The 23,595-nt window shown below is 44.0% G+C and overlaps 1 protein-coding gene and 1 pseudogene across 1 annotated transcript in view; one reads left to right on the top strand and one right to left on the bottom strand.

Annotated features, from left to right (window-relative positions):
- The window catches only part of LOC126195703 (protein O-mannosyl-transferase TMTC2-like), a 607,124-nt gene that overhangs the window by 21,609 nt on the left and 561,920 nt on the right, over window positions 1-23,595 (bottom strand). Inside the window, exon 8 of the mRNA XM_049934331.1 lies at window positions 16,350-16,490. Coding sequence (XP_049790288.1) covers window positions 16,350-16,490 — 141 coding nt within the window. The remainder of the gene's footprint in view (window positions 1-16,349; window positions 16,491-23,595) is intronic.
- LOC126195916 (5S ribosomal RNA) lies at window positions 22,279-22,396 on the top strand (annotated as a pseudogene).

The following is a 23,595-nucleotide window of genomic DNA, read 5'->3' as shown; positions in this document are numbered from 1 at the left end:
AAGGAAATCATGATTGGTAAAATTTGCATTGTAACTACTTGACTTTTGCGTGAACAGTAATTAACAATTTTAAAAAGAGAATCAAAAACTAATTTGCTAAAAGAACAGTTTGAAAGAAATAAGAATAATAACGTAGACTGCCGCGCAGCGATTTATTTCAGATCATCATTTTCAGTGCAGCCAAAGAAGAGTAAAGTTTTCCTCTGAAATGGAAGAACTTGTTGTAGGGCCTAAACGAACATATTTGACAGAAAATTAGGAACAGTTTGCAGTCAGTAAAATTTCATGTAAATGCAACACAAGTGTTACTGTAATGAGACATATTTAAATGACGTTAAAGTTAGTCGTTCTGAGTACACTTATGAATCATTATTTTATGCAATCTACTTTACAGACCGTCAGATATATTTCAGATTAAAATAAAATTTCTAAAATGTAATTTTGCATAAATAAGTTCATGTTCAAAAACTAGATTCTAGATCAGAATCTGTAATTAGAATTCAGAATTTACAGTTTTCAGATTGTTAGAGAGAAATTCAGTTACATACAGTTTCAGCAAACAATTTATAACATAACAGACAACTTCCAATACATGCATCAAATAATTGAGGAAACTGGATGTAGGTGATACTGTGAGACGAGAAGACTAGAATGTACAGAAGGATATCGTGGCATCATGTCAGTCAGAAGAGTGTTCAAAAAAAGTCAATAAGAAAATTTGTTAACACGGAACTGATGGGAGTGAAATGTAAGAGGTGATCAAAAAATTTCGTTTTGAGGGCGTTGCTGTAGCGTATATACAAAGTAGCGCTACTCCGATGCGGGTATATAAGCACAAACATCTAGGAAAGGGATTAGTGTGACAATCCTATCGTTTCGACACGCGTGCGGTAAATGCGGAAATCAGAATGCATACAAACAGGACCAATGTACTGTTATTCGTTTCTTGGCTGCCGAAGGAAAATCAGCGGTAGACATCCATCGAAGAATAAGGAATGTGTATGGGGTAGCATGTCTGTCGAAAACGACCATTGTGGAATCGTGCACGACATGGGGTGCAGCTGCTTTATGATAACGCATGTCCACACATCGCAAATGTCGTAATAGAGAGACATGCTAGCACTCACCCTATAGCACAGATCTCTCCCCATGCGATTACCACGTCTTCGATCTCTTAAGAAAGGCCTTAAGGGGCTGACGGTTCCTGTCGACAGAGGAAGTGCAACAGGCAGATACAGCATTTTTCACACAGCAGGACAGAGTGTTTCATCAAACTGTTATCTTCAACCTGGTGTATCGGTGCAATGATTGTTTCAGTTGGTTGGGTTGAGCTGAGTTGGGGGAGGAGACCAGCGCGGTCATCGCTCTCATTGGGTTCGGAAAGGCCGGCCGTTATGGCCCAGCGGTTCTAGGCGCTTCAGTCTGGAACCGCGCGACCGCAGAGCGCTCAGAGCCATTTCTGATTAGGAAAGGACGGGGAAGGAAGTCGGCCATGCCCTTTGAAAGGAATCATTCTGGCATTTTCCTGAAGAGATTTAGGGAAATCACGGAAAACCTTAATCAGGATGACCGGACACGGGATTGAACCGTCGTCCTCTCGAATGCGAGTCCAGTGTGCTAACCACTGCGCCACCTTGTTCGGTGATTGTTGCAATGCGCAAGGCGATTTTGCCTAATATGCTTAGCGATTCTGGACTGTACCACGTTCGGATGGAATCTTTTTGATTTTAAGAAAATCATGTTCCACAATGCATGCGAACAGTCCCGTCAAATGTTACCACAGTACAGTAACCCCATTTTCAACTAAAATTAACTCTCGCAGGTGCATACATTTCATTGAATGTCTCTGTACAGCTTATCATATTTTTGTTGGAAAAAATTCTGTTTTTTATTATCCAGATTGAGAATGCAGTCGGTTGGCTTAGGGACTGTTCAAAAAATGTTCAAATGTGTGTGTAATCTTATGGACTTAACTGCTAAGGTCATCAGCCCCTAAGCTTACACACTACTTAACCTAAATTATCGTAAGGACAAACACACATACCCATGCCCCAGGGAAGACTTTAACCTCCGCCGGGACCACCCACACTGTCCATGACTGCAGCGCCCTATACCGCTCGGCTAATCCCGCGCGGCTGGGGACTATTACTGACGTTTTTTGCCATACATTCGACTGATAATTCTCGTATAGTTTTCAAACAACAAAGTTTTATTCAGTAAGCAGCGGTAAAATAACTCATTTACGTCGGCATTTGAGTCATTCTCCACATCCTGTTGTTCAAGTTTTTAAAGCAACAAACGCTGTAGTTACTGTCGGTATCGTTTGGTAAGCTTCACTCTAAGAATATTCCTTTTTCAAACCAAAGCCGGCACGGGTGGCCGAGCGGTTCTAGGCGCTACAGTCTAAAGCCGCGCGACCGCTACGGTCGCAGGTTCGAATCTTGCTTCGGGCATGGATGTGTGTGATGTCCTTAGGTTAGTTAGGTTTAAGTAGTACTAAGTTCTAGGGGACTGATGACCTCAGAAGTTAAGTCCCATAGTGCTCAGAGCCATTTTTCTTTTTTTTCAAACTAAACCAGTCTGCCATATTCGAGATACAACAAGCACCGGTTTCTTTTATAAGACCATAAGTTCTTTCCAACAATGAGGTTATTAATATGATTGCATTATGATGCCTTCTTTGTCCGAACAAAATAAGCTGCTCAGTCTCTTCGTCTTCCTATTACCCCTTTTCATGCGTGTTCTGCTTTATTGCTGCAGTATTCCACCAACGTAACACACAAGTGTAGCGGGTTGCAGAATCACCGATCTTTAGGCGACGCTAGCACTCAGTCCTCCTACGTGCGGCGACCATATCAACAGTGGATGGCGCGGCGAACACAGCATAACTTTTTTCCACTATGCGATGTACAGGCAAGTGTCACAGAACATAGCCAACTGTCCATGCCGTATTTGGGCTGCCGAAAGGTCTCGGAATGCTGGTTCTAGTTGACACTTCAACCAAAACAACGAGTAGCCATAAGTCAAACATCGAGCCTCCGCCTCGGCGACTTAGCCCTGTGGACACACGTGCAAGTATTTCGTATCAGCCAGTTACTGAAAACAATGCATCTGATTAACGGACAGCTGTTCCCTTGTGATTCGTCTACACTTCGAGCTTGTTCTGATTTCACTCAACAGGAATAGTGGTCTGCGCCGGACGTGTAACTTCTACGTTTGCCAGTTATTCATAAACGTAAGAGAGCAATCATATAATTTCGAAACATCTTTATATTCTTTATTCAGACAATTAGTAGCATCAGTTGATTTCGTGCGAAGAAAGATTTCTATGTTTGCTAAAATAAATTTTATGTTGTTTAAAGTTTAGCAGGGAGCCTTGTTTTGTTGTAGCACTGACGTAAGGTCACTGCATTTTCTACCTGGCTAGATCATACTGCAACCAAACATGACCTCAATTTGATACCAGTTTTTCACTAGTATCGATAGTATTTTACCTTTCCGCTTTCCATCAGGTGCCATGAAACATTTTAATGTGACCATTCCCGTGGAAACCTCCCAAGTCACCTTACTTTTCATTCAGGGACGAACAATTAAATTAGATGTATGCAAAGTAGTACGTAAATTAACGCTGCACTACAGCCACAGAATAGGAAACAGTTTTATTAAAAGTACCACATAGAAAACGAATTTAATGTGAGAGTAGTGCATACATCGTCAGATCATGAAAAGTCGTATGTCGTGGTAATGAAAATCATCACACACAGCGTGGGGTCGCCACCCACTGTAGTCAGCCAGCAAGAGAAACCGTTGGAGCATGATTATTCCTAGCGGTGAGTAGTTTAGGGCCTGACGTGTATAGCGGGAAGGCTGTTGGCGGATTTCGGGAGTGAAGACTGTCGAGGGTGGACGAATTATGTGGGGAAATAGATTATTAACACTTCCGAGACGGAACCTCTATTTAACAAAAGAGTGCTACATACTGAATATAGGATTACTCAAATAATATTATTTTTGATAAAGTGCAACATAGTGAAAAGATGTGGTGTAATAGGCAATAACTGCATACGTACACAGTCTTGATATAACAGTAGAAATAATAAATGATAATACAAAGGGAATGATTGTAGCTATTGAATGTTCGAATGTGTGTGAAGTCTTATGGGACTTAACTGCTAAGGTCATCAGTCCCTAAGCTTACACACTACTTAACCTAAATTATCCTAAGAACACACACGCACACCCATGCCCTAGGGAGGACTCGAACCTCCGCCGGGATCAGCCGCTCAGTCCATGACTGGTAGGTCTCTATTATTTCAATGAATCATTTGCCTACAAATTTACATCTGGGGAAGGATCAAAGCACTCCATCGCTACTCAGTCACATTTTAAGGAAACAGAATTCTGATTTTATTGCTTGAATTTGACCACAGTTCTTCAGCCGAAGAACACTGTTTTTTTAAGATAGGGACAGGGAATGTCAGTGTTGTTTGCATGACGCAGAATTTATTAATATTTTTCCTTGCATTCAGACTCCATTCACAAACGCAGCTACATCCTGAAATAAGGACAGACATTTAATCTCCGTTTTGCGTAAACATTAATATTTAACAGACAGATAGCAGTAGGTTACTATACGTGACTAATCATACCAGATTAGACTCGAAAGGCCACGTTGCAACTTCTGCTGCTTTATTTTAAGCTTAACAGAGATTTAAATTTGCCCCAAAAAATATGAAAATACACTCCTGGAAATTGAAATAAGAACACCGTGAATTCATTGTCCCAGGAAGGGGAAACTTTATTGACACATTCCTGGGGTCAGATACATCACATGATCACACTGACAGAACCACAGGCACATAGACACAGGCAACAGAGCATGCACAATGTCGGCACTAGTACAGTGTATATCCACCTTTCGCAGCAATGCAGGCTGCTATTCTCCCATGGAGACGATCGTAGAGATGCTGGATGTAGTCCTGTGGAACGGCTTGCCATGCCACTTCCACCTGGCGCCTCAGTTGGACCAGCGTTCGTGCTGGACGTGCAGACCGCGTGAGACGACGCTTCATCCAGTCCCAAAAATGCTCAATGGGGAACAGATCCGGAGATCTTGCTGGCCAGGGTAGTTGACTTACACCTTCTAAAGCACGTTGGGTGGCACGGGATACATGCGGATGTGCATTGTCCTGTTGGAACAGCAAGTTCCCTTGCCGGTCTAGGAATGGTAGAACGATGGGTTCGATGACGGTTTGGATGTACCGTGCACTATTCAGTGTCCCCTCGACGATCACCAGTGGTGTACGGCCAGTGTAGGAGATCGCTCCCCACACCATGATGCCGGGTGTTGGCCCTGTGTGCCTCGGTCGTATGCAGTCCTGATTGTGGCGCTCACCTGCACGGCGCCAAACACGCATACGACCATCATTGGCACCAAGGCAGAAGCGACTCTCATCGCTGAAGACGACACGTCTCCATTCGTCCCTCCATTCACGCCTGTCGCGACACCACTGGAGGCGGGCTGCACGATGTTGGGGCGTGAGCGGAAGACGGCCTAACGGTGTGCGGGACCGTAGCCCAGCTTCATGGAGACGGTTGCGAATGGTCCTCGCCGATACCCCAGGAGCAACAGTGTCCCTAATTTGCTGGGAAGTGGCGGTGCGGTCCCCTACGGCACTGCGTAGGATCCTACGGTCTTGGCGTGCATCCGTGCGTCGCTGCGGTCCGGTCCCAGGTCGACGTGCACGTGCACCTTCCGCCGACCACTGGCGACAACATCGATGTACTGTGGAGACCTCACGCCCCACGTGTTGAGCAATTCGGCGGTACGTCCACCCGGCCTCCCGCATGCCCACTATACGCCCTCGCTCAAAGTCCGTCAACTGCACATACGGTTCACGTCCACGCTGTCGCGGCATGCCACCAGTGTTAAAGACTGCGATGGAGCTCCGTATGCCACGGCAAACTGGCTGACACTGACGGCGGCGGTGCTCAAATGCTGCGCAGCTAGCGCCATTCGACGGCAACACCGCGGTTCCTGGTGTGTCCGCTGTGCCGTGCGTGTGATCATTGCTTGTACTGCCCTCTCGCAGTGTCCGGAGCAAGTATGGTGGGCCTGACACACCAGTGTCAATGTGTTCTTTTTTCCATTTCCAGGAGTGTAGTTTACTACAAAATTCATCGATTTCAACAAACGATTCACAGTCTTCGACAAACTAATTACCGAATTCGAAAACTTACTGAACAGTTTTGATTCTGGCTACATCCAAAATCATGCGGTAACGTTACTGTCCTACATAGTCTCGGTAGCAGAAGGTTTAGTTTTACTCCGCTCGCATGATGTATGGGCCGTTGAAACAAAGGCAGTGGCGAGTGGTTGGTGACGACTTAATTCTAGCCGTGACTGAAATTTTAGTGAGCTGATAACCCTGATGTTTAGCGCCCTCACCCACAAATCGTCGTCATCATCACCAGATTCCAAAACACAGTAAGATCGCCATAAGCGTACAAGATCAGTCCAGAATGAATACCGAAAGACAAAAACTGTAAAATAGTAGTGATGGAACACTGTCGCAAATGACAGGCATCATGGGACGACAGGCAAGTGATGTTGCTGTTCATTTTTGGAACAAAACCTACGACAAGCTTAGAAGTGATGGCACTTTCTGCAGGATCTGACCATCATTTTGCAGGACAATGCTCAAGCATGTACAGTGCAAGCTGTTACTGACTTGTTTGACTGAGGGGGCTGCTAAGTGCTATACCACCTACTGCACTGCCGGCCTGTGTGGCCGTGCGGTTCTAGGCGCTTCAGTTTGGAACCGCGTGACCGCTACGGTCGCAGGTTCGAATCCTGTCTCGGGCATGGATGTGTGTGATGTCCTTAAGTTAGTTAGGTTTAAGTAGTTCTAAGTTCTAGGGGACTGATGACCTCAGATGTTGAGTCCTATAGTGCTCAGAGCCATTTGAACCATTTTTTTGAACCTACTGCACTCCACTGACTTAGGCCCTCGTGAGTTCAACTCGATTTCTAAACTGAAGGAAACACTTAACAGCATTCGCTTCAGAACTCCTTCGAATTCGTCGCGCCGCTCGAACTGTCAGCACAACTGGCACTGCTAAGAGTAACCTACGACTTCCACATCGCTGGCAACGGGTTATACACAATGCTGGTGACTACTCTGAAGATCAGTAAAACTTTGAAACACATATCTATTTTGTACGTGCTGTAAATAAATAGTCGCCACTATTAAAGTTCCAATCCTCGTATTTATAAACAGAAATCCGCCAGCGGGCGGGCTTCGTATACAGCTGACTTGCGCCATTTGTGAACCCACGACCAACTCTGACCTCAACTAAATATTTTACGAGCTGTATTATTGACCACTTTGGATAAAACATTCTATGTGACATGTCTATAATTTCCATTGGTTGCTGAACAGTTGCGTACAGAGATACGTTTTGATTCTGTGGGTCGGTACACCAGCTTCTATGGCTTCAGTTATCCCGTTATTCGCAACACCCATTGAAATTCATACGAAAACCCACATTCCTTTGTGAAGACACAGTTTTAAGAACGCTTATCGGAAAATACGTTGTATGTTACCGCAGACAATAAGTTGATTGGGCGTCTTGCGGTACCACAACGTCTTACAGGTTACAGGGCCCCGGTAAGTACACTTTGTTGAAAACGGACTTCCAGCATTACTAGAGGAGGTTTCTTTCGCTACACGTTGGTGTATATTCTTCCAGCATCACAGGACTCGTGCACATTATAGTGTTCATCCCATTTCTCGGAACATGGATCGGTAGAAACTGTTACCTTTTCTTGGTCAGGAAGGTCCACTTTAAAATTCTACCTGTCAGGATGCCTCAAAAGTGATGTTTACAAAATGGTTCAAATGGTTCAAATGGCTCTGAGCACTATGGGACTTAACATCTCAGGTCATCAGTCCCCTAGAACTTAGAACTACTTAGACCTAACTAACCTAAGGACATCACACACATCCATGCCCAAGGCAGGATTCGAACCTGCGACCCTAGCGGTCGCGCGGTTCCAAACTGTAGCGCCTAGAACCGCTCGGCCACTTCGGCCAGCTGAAGTTTACAAATGAGACGTAAACGCTACAGACGATTTGATCGCAATTCCAAGATGACCACTGAAGAACTACACACTGTGTCGCTAACATAATTTAAAATAAGACTGACATTGGAGGTGGTAATGAACATCTCCTTGTGAACTGAATCATTTTATATCAAATCATTTCATACGAAAAATTTTTTCAAATTATTTTATACTACCACATAAGATTTTTAACACTCCTCCCGAAACATCATGAACGTCGATACTGAGGCGTCGGGATAAACCGAATCTCTCACTACTATTACATGTGACACAACTTCAGACGAAAACAGAGTTCTGGAAATAGCATTTCGCTGTCGTATTCAGGCCTGGAGTTGTTTTGCTGTGTTGTAATTAAAATAACTTCATAATCGACAGATTGCAGTTTTTGGGGGTAATACCACCCGCGTGCAGCCAATCCCTCTAGGCAAGGCTCTGCACATACCGACAAAATTGGCAAAACAGCGAATACGTGGAGCTCGTGACAGAATTACGAGTGGCTGGAGGCTGTCCACTACCATTCCAGGCGTTGAAACTTCAGTATTTCAGTCGGAGCACAGGTCAATCAAACATGGGTTTTCCGATCGTCAGTGCTTTTACACAAATATAATCTGGAAATCAGCCATTGCAGTTTCTCATTCAGTCAGCACAATCGCTCCTTCTCTTCATTTAAATATTAGAGGTAGGGAGACTGATGATCAGTTTAATATTTTTTACTTCTCCCACTTCACAATGCTCCGTCCAGATTAGTCGAAAATTTTTAAAAGCCAGCTCATTTCGAAAACTGTTCTGCATCTACATGGGAGCGAAAAATCGATTTTTCTTAAGGTAAGCAGTCTTCTGATTGGTTTGATGCGGCCAGCCACGAATTCCTCTCCATTGCCAACCTCTTCATCTCAGAGTAGCACTAGCAACCTTCGTCATCAATTATTTGCTGGATGTATTCCAAACTATGTCTTCTTCTACAATTTTTATCCTCTAGAGATCCCTCTGGCACCATGGAAGTGATTTTTTGACGTCTTAAGAGATGTTCTGCCGTACTATCCCTTCTGTTGTTAACCTTTTCCATATATTCCTTTCCTCTTCTGTGCAGAACGTCTTCATTCCTTATTCTATCAGTCTACAAAATTCGTCTGTAGCACCTCATCTAAAATGCTTCGATCCTCTTCTGTTCCGGTTTTCACACAGTCCATGTTTCACTAATATACAGTGCTGTGCTCTAAACACACATTCCCAGAAATTTCTTCCTCAAATTAATTCCTATGCTTGATACTAGTACACTTATTTTGGTCATGAATGCCCCTTTTACCAGTGCTAGTCTGCTTTTGATGTCCTCCATATTCCGTTCGTCATTGATTATTTTGCTGACTGTTCTTGTTGTTGTTGTGGTCTTCAGTCCTGAGACTGGTTTGATGCAGCCCTCCATGCTACTCTATCCTGTGCAAGCTTCTTCATCTCCCAGTACCTACTGCAACCTACATCCTTCTGAATCTGCTTAGTGTATTCATCTCTTGGTCTCCCTCTACGACTTTTAGCCTCCACGCTGCCCTCCAGTACTAAATTGGTGATCCCTTGATGCCTCAGAACATGTCCTACCAACCGATCCCTTCTTCTAGTCAAGTTGTGCCACAATCTTCTCTTCTCCCCAATCCTATTCAATACTTCCTCATTAGTTACCTACCCAAATAATCTTCAGAATTCTTCTGTAGCACCACATTTCGAAAGCTTCTATTCTCTTCTTGTCCAAACTATTTATCGTCCATGTTTCACTTCCATACATGGCTACACTCCATACAATTACCGAGCGAGGTGGCGCAGTGGTTAGACACTGGACTCGCATTCGGGAGGACGACGGTTCAATGCCGCGTCCGGCCATCGTGATTTAGGTTTTCCGTGATTTCCCTAAATCACTCCAGCCAAATGCCGGGATGGTTCCTCTGAAAGGGCACGGCCGACTTCCTTCCCTAATCCGATGAGACCGATGACCACGCTGTCTGGTCTCCTTCCCCAAACCAACCAACCAACCAAACCATACAAATACTCGTACTTTAAGTAACGACTTCCTGACACTTAAATCTATACTCGATGTTAACAAATTTCTCTTCTTCAGAAATGCTTTCCTTGCCAGTGTCAAATGGTACAAGATGTTCGAAACTCTGTAGAACATATGGTTAAGCCATAAGAAGAGACCTGTAAGAGCTGACTAGGTAGTGGAATTACTTAACTTCATCTACTTCGTGACCATCAATTTTGATGAAAAGCTTTTGGCTGTTCTTATTTCTGCTACTTTTCATTACGTTCGTCTTTCTTCGATTTCCTCTAAATTCATATTCTGCAGTCATTACACTGTTAATTCCACTCAGCAGATCACGAAATTCTTCTTCGCTTTCACTCACGATAGAAATGTTATCAGGGAATCACATTACTGATATCCTTTCACCTTAAATAATAATTCCACTCTTGAACCTCTCTTTCATTTACATCATTCTTTCTTCGATGCATAGATTGAACAGTAGGGGCGAAAGACTGCATCCCTGACTTACACCCTTCTTAATCCGAGCACTTTGTTCTTGGTCTTCCGTCTTATTTTTTCTCCTTGGCTCTTACCTGGCTCTCCTTATGGCTTAACCCCATGTTCTACAAAGTTTCGAACGTCTTGTACCATTTGACACTGTCGACCGCATTTTCTAGGTCGACAAAACCTATGAACGCGTTTTGATTTTTCTTCGACTTTGTCTTTCTGCCATTATCAACCGAAAGGTGAGAACGGCTTGTGTGGTGCCTTTGCCATTCCTAAAGCGAAACAGATCGTCATCTAACACATCCTACATTTTCATTTCCATTCTTCTATATACTATTCTTGTCAGAAACTTGGTTGCGTGAGCTGTTAAACTGATTGTACAATAATTCTCGCACTTGTCAGCTATTGCATTCTTCGGAATTGTGTTATGATATTTTGCCGAAAGTCAGATGGTATTTCGCAATTCTACACACCAAATTGAATAGTTTTGTTGCCACTTCCCACAGTAATTTAGAAATTTTGACAGAATATTATCTATCCCTTCTGCCTCATTTGATCTTCAGCTCTTTTAAATTCTGATTCCAGTACTGAATCACCTGTGACTTCAGAATCGCCTCCTGTTTCTTCTTCTATCACATCACACATCTCTTCCCTCTCACAGAGGACTGCAGTGTACTCTTTCCATCTATCCGCTCTCATCTCTGCTTTGAACAGTGAAATTCCCTCTTAATTTTACCGCCCTTGCTTTTAATTTCATCGAAGGTTGTTTCGACTTTCCTGTATGCCAAGTCAGTCCTTCCGACAAACATATGTTTTTCGATTTCTCTTCAAATTTTTTCTGCAGCCATTTCGTGTTAGCTTTCCTGGACTCAATATTTCTTTCGTTCCTGAGCGACTCGTATTTCTTTATTCTTGAATTTCCCTGAATATTTTTGCACTTCTTTCATCGATCAACTGTTACCCATAATTTATTCGCAGTTACCTTCTTTGTACCAACGTTTTTCTTTCCATCTCCTGTGACTGCCGCTTTTAGAGAGGCCCATTACTCTTCAACTGTTCTACTGACCTATTCTTTGTAACAGTATCCGCAGCCTTAGAGAACTTTAAGCATATGTCTTCATTCCTTAGTACTTCCGTATCCCACTTCTTTGAGTTTCCCTTAAACTTCAGCCTACTCTTCATCACAACTACATTGTGATCTGAGCCTGTACCTGCTCCTGAGTACGACTTACAATCCAGAATCTGGTTTCGAAATCTCTGTTTCACTTTGATCTAATCTAACTGAAATCTTCCCCTATTCCCCGGCCTTTTCTAAGTACACCTCCTCCTCTTGTGATTATTGAACACAGTATTCGCTATTAGCAGCTGAAATTTATTACAGAAAATTAGTCGTTCATCTCTCTCACTCCTTGCCCCAAGCTCATATTCTCCTGTAACTTTTGCTTCTGCACCTCCCGCTATTACTACATTCCATTCCCCCACAAGTATTAGATTTTCATCTCCCTTTACGTACTGTTTTGCCCTTTCAGTATCCTCATACACATCCTCTATCTATTCACTTTCAGCTTGTGACGTCGACATATATAGCTGATCCATCGTTGTCGGTATTGGTTTGCTGTCGATTCTGATAAGAATAACACTGAACTGTCCACAGTAACACACTCTCTCCTCTAGTTTCCTATTCATAACGAATCCTAGAGCCATTACCATTTTCTTCTGCTGTTGATATTACCCTATACTCACCTGACCAGAAATCCTTGACTTCTTTCCATGCCGCTTCAATGACCTCTAACATGTCTATATTGAGCCTTTGCATTTCCCTTTTTTTATTTTCTAGCTTCCTTACCGCGTTCAGGCTTCTGGCATTCCACGGCCCGATACGTAGTACGTTATCCTTTCTTTGATTATTCAATCTTTTTCTCACGGTAACCTCCCCCTTGGCAGTCCCCTCCCAGAAATCCGAATGGGGGACTATTTCCGAATCTTTTGGCAATGGAGAGATCATCATGACAATCTTTCAGTTACAGCCCATATGTCCCGCAGGTACACGTTCTATTTCCTTAATGCAGCGGTTTCCATTGCCATCTGCACCTCATGCCTTTCATCATTGCTGATTCTTCCAGCTTTAGAGGAGCTTCTGAAGCTAGAGCCGTATTTCCAGAATAGGGGTTGGAGATTTGAGCGACCATCCAGAATCAGTATTGAGATATTATTTAATAAATCCGATTTTATTAGCCTCTATGTAAACATAGTGATTGTCTGACACAAGAGTAACGTGTTGAACGTACTTTGTTCGGTTTAAAGAAATAATAAGATAAATATGAATGACTCGCACGTGGAGAAAGTAAGTACCGTAAATCTATTTGTCTAAGAAGCGAAATCGTTTTGTGTTGAACGATTTTTTTCACACAAAAATACAAAATCTATAAAAATTCGCCATTTTCTATTGAGAACCAAGTACTTTTTAGTATAGTGCGTCCAGGGTGGAAGCGTGTGCTTGGGGCCAAAATTTCTGACACAACACCTGTGGTGTGCGTACTGTAAGACCTGCAGTACACACACCATCAGATTATTTGACTTGCGCTCTAACGAAGTGGGCGAGTGTCAGCAATATGTCTCGTGGTCTTATCGTGGCGTGTTTATCTTCTGCTGTTAGGTCAGGCGATAGAAATGTCACTTGCACGCTTAGAGTAGCAGATTGACGGTGACCAACTTTAAACAGAACTTGATTAACTTTCACACACATTTATTAAAATAATAACAAGCATAAAAATTACTTAACTTGGTTCTGGATGCTATTTACAATTAACAATCTGAAGTTCCTTTGGTATTGGTACGTTAATATATATATATATATATATATATATATATATATATATATATATATATATATATATATATATATATGAAATGGAAAAAAGAACACATTGACACCGGTGTGTCAGGCCCACCATACTTGCTCCGGACACTGCGAGAGGGCAGTACAAGCAATGATCACACGCACGGCACAGCGGACACACCAGGAACCGCGGTGTTGCCGTCGAATGGCGCTAGCTGCGCAGCATTTGAGCACCGCCGCCGTCAGTGTCAGCCAGTTTGCCGTGGCATACGGAGCTCCATCGCAGTCTTTAACACTGGTGGCATGCCGCGACAGCGTGGACGTGAACCGTATGTGCAGTTGACGGACTTTGAGCGAGGGCGTATAGTGGGCATGCGGGAGGCCGGGTGGACGTACCGCCGAATTGCTCAACACGTGGGGCGTGAGGTCTCCACAGTACATCGATGTTGTCGCCAGTGGTCGGCGGAAGGTGCACGTGCACGTCGACCTGGGACCGGACCGCAGCGACGCACGGATGCACGCCAAGACCGTAGGATCCTACGCAGTGCCGTAGGGGACCGCACCGCCACTTCCCAGCAAATTAGGGACACTGTTGCTCCTGGGGTATCGGCGAGGACCATTCGCAACCGTCTCCATGAAGCTGGGCTACGGTCCCGCACACCGTTAGGCCGTCTTCCGCTCACGCCCCAACATCGTGCAGCCCGCCTCCAGTGGTGTCGCGACAGGCGTGAATGGAGGGACGAATGGAGACGTGTCGTCTTCAGCGATGAGAGTCGCTTCTGCCTTGGTGCCAATGATGGTCGTATGCGTGTTTGGCGCCGTGCAGGTGAGCGCCACAATCAGGACTGCATACGACCGAGGCACACAGGGCCAACACCCGGCATCATGGTGTGGGGAGCGATCTCCTACACTGGCCGTACACCACTGGTGATCGTCGAGGGGACACTGAATAGTGCACGGTACATCCAAACCGTCATCGAACCCATCGTTCTACCATTCCTAGACCGGCAAGGGAACTTGCTGTTCCAACAGGACAATGCACGTCCGCATGTATCCCGTGCCACCCAACGTGCTCTAGAAGGTGTAAGTCAACTACCCTGGCCAGCAAGATCTCCGGATCTGTCCCCCATTGAGCATGTTTGGGACTGGATGAAGCGTCGTCTCACGCGGTCTGCACGTCCAGCACGAACGCTGGTCCAACTGAGGCGCCAGGTGGAAATGGCATGGCAAGCCGTTCCACAGGACTACATCCAGCATGTCTACGATCGTCTCCATGGGAGAATAGCAGCCTGCATTGCTGCGAAAGGTGGATATACACTGTACTAGTGCCGACATTGTGCATGCTCTGTTGCCTGTGTCTATGTGCCTGTGGTTCTGTCAGTGTGATCATGTGATGTATCTGACCCCAGGAATGTGTCTTTCCCCTTCCTGGGACAATGAATTCACGGTGTTCTTATTTCAATTTCCAGGAGTATATATATATATATATATATATATATATATATATATATATATATGACAAAGTGTCTGTACATTTATCTTCAGGCTATGTACAGCAATATGGTAATCTTATTAGGCGCAGACTGAAACTTGACTATAGACTGGTACAGACAAATGAGGAACTCGTAAGACTGGTACAGAGTGGTTCAGACAAACGCAGACACTAATCGGAGGTCTGTACACTCGTTATAATACCTCGCGCGTTCACGTATCACTGCGCGAGTGTGATCCGCGAGGAGAAAAGTTTCTACGTTAGCAGCAATCTCATTGGCTGCGTTACATATTAATACGCGGATCGTCGGAAGTAGAATTTGGTCCGTCTTTAAGACAGCGCCTTCTCGTAGTGCGGAGATGGACGAGCCCTGCGCCCGCGCTGTTGGGCTTAGTGGGGCGCGCTCTAGTGGGAAAGTTGTGTACGCGCTGACTACGCGTAACTATGTTCACAACAACACCATAGGTGGTGTACTGTGGTATATGCAAGTGACGCGCTCAGATTATTAAAAGTGACGTCAAAATGATATGTCACTCGATGCGACTGACACTATATTATTTTCGTCATATTTCTCTTTTATTGTTACAACTTGCAGAATGCCGTTTCAAGATTACGCTACACTGAATATTCATCATTAAAACGTCACCATTGGTGTAATTTCTTATAATTAAATGCCGGTTAATGAGGCATTGATGATTAAAGGCTTCAAGGGATATTAAGATGAGCGAGTGTAACTTGTATGTCTTTGGCACAGCGAAGTGGTTAAACATGTGGATTACAGAGTTGAAGGAAGTAGGTCTGTATCCTGCTTTGTGCTAATTTTTTCTTCATCTTATATTTTTTAACACTTTCTGGGACTTTGTTAGGAGTTTAATACTTGTACTTTCAGAAATATTCGATGTTATTTGCGATTACGAGCGCGCTCCTTCAGGAATGAGTGTTTTCGATTTTCGAGTTTCGACTTTAGTTTAATTAGAAAACGAAGAAATTAATTGCTGCGAGTGAAAGGTTCAGCAGTCTCATTCGAATTCCTGCTAGTTTTGCTGTTTTTCCTAACATTTTGCGATTTCCGAAAGTGTAGTTGGACAGAACCAAAAAGAAAATAGCTTAAATTCATATACTTCCGTCTCACAAGTGTTTGGCTGTTTATTTACAAGTGTGTCGTGATTTTCGATGGTGTGGATCGGCAGAAACCTAAAGAGACCACTTCGGATATTGCGAGTGAAATATTTTTCTGCTGTTTCTGCAGTTTCCGAAGATCCACTGACCCACGAGAGAGGTTGATATTAGTGTCACGTTCGGCTTATTCTAAACGTACTCCTGGACACCTGCACTTCATTTATTCGCTTCCTAGTGAGTCGTGTACAATACTCACGTTCATAGCGAGCAGACTGCCGTAGGTGACGTGTGCAGGCACGTGCTGTGGTTCGGCTTGCAGCGCAGCCCGGAACCACTGCTCCGCCTGCTCGTAGTGGCGCATGCGCACCAGCGTCTCCCCCAGCAGGTTGTACAGCGCCTGCGAACAGCAACACGCCCCGCTGTTACAGACTGTAAGGTCAAAGTCAGCGTATCAACTACATATAAATTGTGGTATTGATCAGAAGACCCAAAGTATACCTAGTTATGTTTGTAGTAACATGCCGTTTACATTGTATACATCCTCCTGAAGAAAAGTTAATAATGATGAAAAAATTCATGTATGGATGAAAGGACTTGGTGTGCTTGCTGAAAATGTAACTGTAACCGGAGATATTACATTGTACTACAATTATTAATAAAGTGTGATCTTTGGATTCTGTAACCTATAAGCGTACATCTGGTGAACGGGGGCTCAAGGATGCAACAGGTTGAAAAAAATCGAAAGCATAGTGCCGCACTGCCGGCTCAGCGCCTAGCGAGTCGGTGATGCAACCCGCACGACTTGGCTCAGCGCACCAGGGTACGCGTGCTGCTACAGTCCGTGAGACGAGTGATTGGTACTGACAGTTCCGGCGGGCAGACGGCGCTGTTGCCGAACATGGCTCACAGCACGCGGCGCCCTGTCTGCTACACGCATTCTCTAGCAGCAGAAATAAAAGCGAGACAAAATACAAGTCATATTGGTACGCGTGAATTTATTTAAAGTTGATGCTTGAAAAATATATTAACTCGAAAACTGATAAGAGCTATTTAGTACAAGTATCTAAGATGCTGAAACATAATAAAGTTATTTGTTAAACTTCACAACTGAAATGAAAACTATTTTCGCAAGTTGTTGAACATTAGCAGTTTTTGTTTCCATTGTTAAGTATTAGCATTATTAATTTGTTCTACTACAAGCTACAGAATAATTGGTCAGTGTATTAAGAGTTATAATCTGAAGAAAGTACTCACAATATGATGATCTGGTTATAGATCGATAGCAAACTCCCTCCTTACATTCCTGAATACGTTGTAGTTACTGTAATGGAAAAACACCACTCACATCACTGTCAGAATCTGATTTGACATTGTCTCCCTCAGCACTACTCGAACTATCACTGCTCTCTCCCAGATGTATAATTAAATTTTCGATGCATTCTTCCACAACCCCTTCGGTTTTGGCCGCCTCTCTGATGGCACTTGCAGTGCTGTTTACAATTTTAGCCCACGTCTCGCTTGTCACTTTATTGATAGCTGCTGGAAGGAGAGTTTCCACTTCAGAGATCGTGAATTTTTTATTGTTTGCAGCAATGTAATTTTTTATCTGCGCCCACACTCCTTCAATTGCATTGAAGTGACAGTGGTATGGAGGAATCCGAACGATTTCATGCCCGTGCCTTTTAGCAATCTCGTCAATTACATATGTTGGAAATTGGGGTTTCTTTTGTGCCACAATTTCGAGCAGTTCCGCCTTCCTTAAATCTTCTCTGAAATCTACTTTTCGCCGTTTCAACCACTGAATGATATCGTCTTATTTGTTGCCAAGGTTGGTGCCTTATCGTGAACAACGGAATGATAAGGCGCATTGTCCATAACAATCACTGATGGACTTGTCAGATTCGTCATAAGCGATGCCTCGAACCATTCTTGAAATACTACACTGTTCATTTCTTCATTGTAATCTCCCGTCTTTTTTGACCGAAACATTTTCAAGCAGTTTGGCACAAAACCTTTCGATGTTCCTGCATGTAAGACAATAATACGCCCGCCTTTGCCAACAGGCACTGCCATTGTCCCCTCGGGCGTTCCATCATTCCAGCCTCTACGTAAAGAATGGCTGGCATTGACCCAAGTTTCATCTAACCACACTATACTTTCGAATTCCACACCCATGATCCTGCGCAGAAATCTGCAGCGCCATGCAACTACATCAGTCCTTTCCATTAATATTTTGCGTCCGTTAAACAGTGAATAGCTGAAGCCTATGTCTTTCAACACTGTACGCAATGAAAATTTGCTGCCTTTAAAAAGATCGTCTTTCTGAAGCGACACCCGTAATTTAGATAGAGAGGGATGTTCCCTTCTCTTATAATAGCTGTATATATGACGACGAATAGCGTCTTTCTGAAAATCGTCCAAAGCTGTCACCCGCTTATTTCTCGGTCGCTTCTTTCCTGGTGTGTGCAGCTTTGTTGTGCCACTCTCGTCACAATCTACACTATACTGTTCTTTCCCTATCTTTACAACAGTGTTCTTACTTATTTTCAATGCTGCTGCAGTTCTCTTCACAACCTGAACAACAGGAATTAAGGGCCCACCTTTGTCCTTTTCTTTCTCAAAGTAATCCCTCACAGAGCACACGAATTCACGGGCCTGGGTGTGTAGCACACTTTTCTTCCTCCGTTTCACTTCTTGTGTTGGGCTGGTACTACCCGCCGCACTAGACATTGTTTACAACGAAACATAAACAAAGAAACACTAAAAACAACAAAAACGAAATAAACTGCGAATTCAACTTCAGACAAACGACGAACGACCGCACCGCCTGCACGGGAGACACTGGTAAGTTTCATAAGCGCGCGCGACCGGGTTTCAGAGCGGCAACGTGGCCCTTGCTACCCGCACAAAATCAGGCCGTCATTGGCTGCCTGCCTGCGGTCGCTAGGTAACGGAAAGACGCTACCGAGCTGTCAATACCAAAGACTCGTCTCCCAGACTATAGTATTACTATAGAGAGTAAGTCCGTTATCAGCGCATTACGTAATGAAGATCATTCGTCTCCTATATAAGCGGGCAGTGCACGCCAGCGGAACCATTCCGCTGTGAGCTCCATCTGCAACAGCATTGAAGCACTATGCCTCGACGACGTGTGCATCGTCAACGCTGCCACCGCATGCCTGTGTACAAACACATTATTAGCCTCGAGAATAAACTTGGAGGAAATGGAACAGCCCAAGCAGTTATATTAAATGGACCTACATTTTTCCTTCACTGCAGGATTAATGTAACTTTGGACGTCCCTTCTGAAAGTTCTGTTAGTGGTTGGTTTACCCTAGCCATCGTTCGTTGTGAAAACGCCTCCCTTCATGGACTTGAATCTTTCGCCGATCGAGATGTAATCGCCTACAAGACGTGGCACTGTGGTATTACATCATTAATTCCCAAGTTTCGCGCTTCTTTTGTAAGTATATTACTTAGCGAACAATCACGCTGCGTAACGACCACGGTACTAAAACGTTAAACAGCTAGGCTGGAAAATGAGGGAACGAAGTGTTTCGTAACTGAGCCCTTCCATGTAAAATTCTAGGTTAACTCGCTGCTTCAGATTCGGAAAAAATTCCAAATCTTTGTTTATATGTTACAACTTTAGCATGTGCTTGGTTATGCTACGAAGAAATTGTGCATTACGGAAGCCAAAGAATGAGAACAATCAGGCAAGGTTCTACCACAAATTAAAGGAAAAAACATAACAGTGACATGTGAGGACGGCACACAGAAACTGTATTTATTTATCACAACCTCGAGCTTCGATCTCCTGGCCTATCACCAGCGTCCACAGCCGCCGGCAATATTCGCTCAGAAGTCATCACTCAGTAACGGGGCCACCTTGTCCGCAACTGGCTGTTTCTCTAACGACGAGAAACACAGAATTTCTCTCACTTGCTCGGGGCCAATATGCGATCGTCTTTTCTTTCCTGCCGGCCGTTGTGGCCGTGCGGTTCTAGGCACTACAATCTGGAACCGGGCGACCGCTACGGTCGCAGGTTCGAATCCTGCCTCGGGCATGAATGTGTGTGATGTCCTTAGGTTGGTTAGGATTAATTAGTTCTAAGTTGTAGGCGACTGATGACCTCAGAAGTTAAGTCGAATAGTGCTCAGAGCCATTTTTTTTCTTTCCTCTCTCTCGCAAATTTCAATAATACGTAACAAATTCACACAAGCATAACTTTTGTTCTTTCGGAGCCGCAGGGCAAAATATCGCTGATCCATTGACATCAAAGCTGTCAAGAGGGCGGTGTGGCCGTGCGGTCTAGGCGCTTCAGTCTGGAACCGCGTGACCGCTCCGGTCGCAGGTTCGAATCCTGCCTCGGGCATGGATGTGTGTGATGTCCTTAGGTTAGTTATGTTTAAGTAGTTCTAAGTTATAGGCGACTGATGACCACAGATGTTAAGTCCCATAGTGCTCAGAGCCATTTGAACCATTTTTTGTCAAGAGGGAAAATAACACACAAATAATTGACTAATCTGTACCTAAACGTCAGATATAACATTACGCCTGCAACGAACATCCTAGTAACGTTTGAATGCAAATACAAATTCCAACAAAGACAGCATATGGTAGCATTAATATTACACACAAGAGCTCCTGACGATGAACTCATTGGGACCTACACAATGAAAGCTATGTAGAGAGCAGCACAACTGGTATATCTTCATCGCAATGATGAGACAAGCGTAGTTTTAATAATTATCTTTACTTCTTGAAATTGTGTAGTTTAGTGTTTACCATTACCAATATACCAATTTAGCAGAAGTAAATCGTAATAATAATTATACGTACCACGATAATTAACAAAGAAGGTGACATAAACGAACAACTTACTGAACACGAAATAACGTAATTCGTATAGCACTGATTCACACAACAATCCTGTTTCCTCCTCACGCAGAAGTTCTTCATGTAGCTGATAACATTTTTAGCTTCAGTTGTTCTGCAAGTTCACGTAGCCCGATGAATAGAGCCATGCCACTTCAGAAAGGAACCACCATTTCAGGGTCAATCTCTGCATCTTGTACCGACCGCTATAGCAGACTGCAGTGCTGACATTGATCAATAGGAACTGAATTGTTCAGTTACTGTCTGAAGTGTCAGTTGCACAGCTCTGTTACCAAATAGTACTGGCACACCAGTGAGAAGTTCTAAATTGAGTAACGGTTTTCTAGGCATTCTTTCAAAGGCCTCATCTAATTTGTATATTTCATGCTCAGTTAAAACTAATACGCCACGTGTTATACTGTCCGACGAAGATGCCGAACATAATGCGGTCCCCTTACCTATTTATGTGGTGTTAGTTCCCTCGGAACACAAGAGACAGTGTTTGACTACGTGTAAGCAGTGGTAAGTGACAGAACATGGGTGCCAGTGACAGCAACGAGTGCGGTGTTCCTGCCAGGAAAATGCTTTTCAGGGACGATTTGTACAAATCTAAGGATGATGTGGATAACTACAACTCCGATAAAGATCTTGAATATAGTCCTGAATGCAGATATGCTTCAAAAGTTCTCACTGATCAGGTAAATGTGAATAATTCTTTGTTGTGTCCCTCACTATCAATGTTGACGAAGTTCAATTTGTTACGCCACACATGGCATGTATAAAATCTTTTTGTAGGTCCCGTTTCAAACATGCAGGGCAACATTCAAATGACTAATAGCATTAATAAATCTCCGTCGACTCAGATTCTGCGGATTTTTTAATACCAGGAATATCAAGGACATAAAAGAATTTTTAACGATTTATTACAGTCACTTCATAAGTAGCACTTGCGACACAGCTGAACTGAGCATTGGGACATAACATTCTAGAGGAGGAGTGTTTTTAGATTTGCTTCTGTCTTTACAAGCACTTTTTCTCGCTCCCAGACGAATTTTAAGATGGCTCCTTTGAATGTGATTCGGATGATTTCCATTCCAACTGTAGTGCAATTCGAGGTTGTGGTCTTAATACAATGATTTCAGTGTGGTTGCGGTGTTATAATCCAATGTAGCAATAATGAAAGAGGCGCTCAAATCAACAAAACACAAAAAGGACAGGGGGTACAACTTACAAAATTTTGAAATTAAAGCACGAATTGGACAGAGTGATTGACTCATTATAATTTTGTGATACCTTTCGGATATTTGCCAACGGCCTTGCAGCAGTGGTAACACCGGTTCCCGTCAGATCACCGAAGCTAAGCGCTGTCGGGCTGGGCTAGCACTTGGATGGGTGACCATCCGGTCTGCCGAGCGCTGTTGGCAAGAGGGGTGCACTCAGCCCTTGAGAGGCAAACTGAGGAGCTCCTTGATTGAGGAGTAGCGGCTCCGGTCACGGAAACTGACATACGGCTGGGAGAGCGGTGCGCTGACCACATGCGCCTCCACATCCGCATCCAGTGACGCCTGTGGGCTGAGGATGACCCGGCGGCCTGTCGGTACAGTCAGGCCTTCATGGACTGTTTGGGAAGAGTTTTTCGGATACTTATCTTTAGACACAATTGAAAACTAAAATAGAAAGAACTGATACTAGGAGACTCTGCCTTTGTTTTGCAGACTACCTTGCGATTCTGTGACACGCCATTCACACAGTTAAAAGGACATCACACACATCCATGCCCGAGGCAGGATTCGAATCTGCGACCGTAGAAGTAGCGCGGTTCCGGACTGAACGCCTAGAACCACTTATAAAAGACATATAGTCAGCTGTGCAATGTGTCTCTCAGGTGTGGTCAGTCTGCTGACAGACATAAACACTCTTTAGTGAAATCACTTTGTAAAAACGCTGACTTGGAGAATATACACAATTAACAGGCAATTTCTTTCCTACCTGTGTTTTCAGAAGTTTTTGGGAAACCTTTGTGTAGGAGAGCAGTGATACCACTTGTTCTGGCGTAACCACAAGCGCCGGAACGAAGACGATGAACGCAAGGCCAGAAAAGGAGGTGCGGAAACGTCAGCCAATAGCCCGCTGAGGAGGACCGCGCCGCCCCGGAAGCGCCCTCTGCAAGAAGTGAATGTAAGCACAGCTTCTGTGAGCTTCGGCCGCTCAGATCGGCCAGTATACGGACATTAGTGGACAGTTACAGGCCAGCACTCGCAGAACAGATTGTAGTGGTCCGTATCAAGTGCTTACTTGGACTTCGTATATAGCGAAGACTATTACTGTTTGCATGTCACTTGCGACGCCGATGTAACTCTGAAGTTTTGTCAGTTCTGCTTTATAGAAATAAAACTACTAATGTTACTTGTCTGAACTATTGTATAGCATTCCGAGAACACTACATCCCTTAGGCGCCCTGTAAGAGAAGAGTGGGCAAGCTCCAACACATCTTGATTGATTGATTTTAACAGGAGAGCTAAAACAGCTTAGGTCTGACCCGCCACTGCCCGCACCGAAACTAGGTTTATTGTGCGGTATCACTCCCTGTATATCTAGTAGAGCTAACCAGTGCCCTTAAATA

This window comes from Schistocerca nitens, chromosome 7, assembly GCF_023898315.1.
Source record: "Schistocerca nitens isolate TAMUIC-IGC-003100 chromosome 7, iqSchNite1.1, whole genome shotgun sequence".
In the NCBI taxonomy this organism is placed as follows: domain Eukaryota; kingdom Metazoa; phylum Arthropoda; class Insecta; order Orthoptera; family Acrididae; genus Schistocerca; species Schistocerca nitens.
This window is presented reverse-complemented; position numbering and strand designations above follow the sequence as displayed.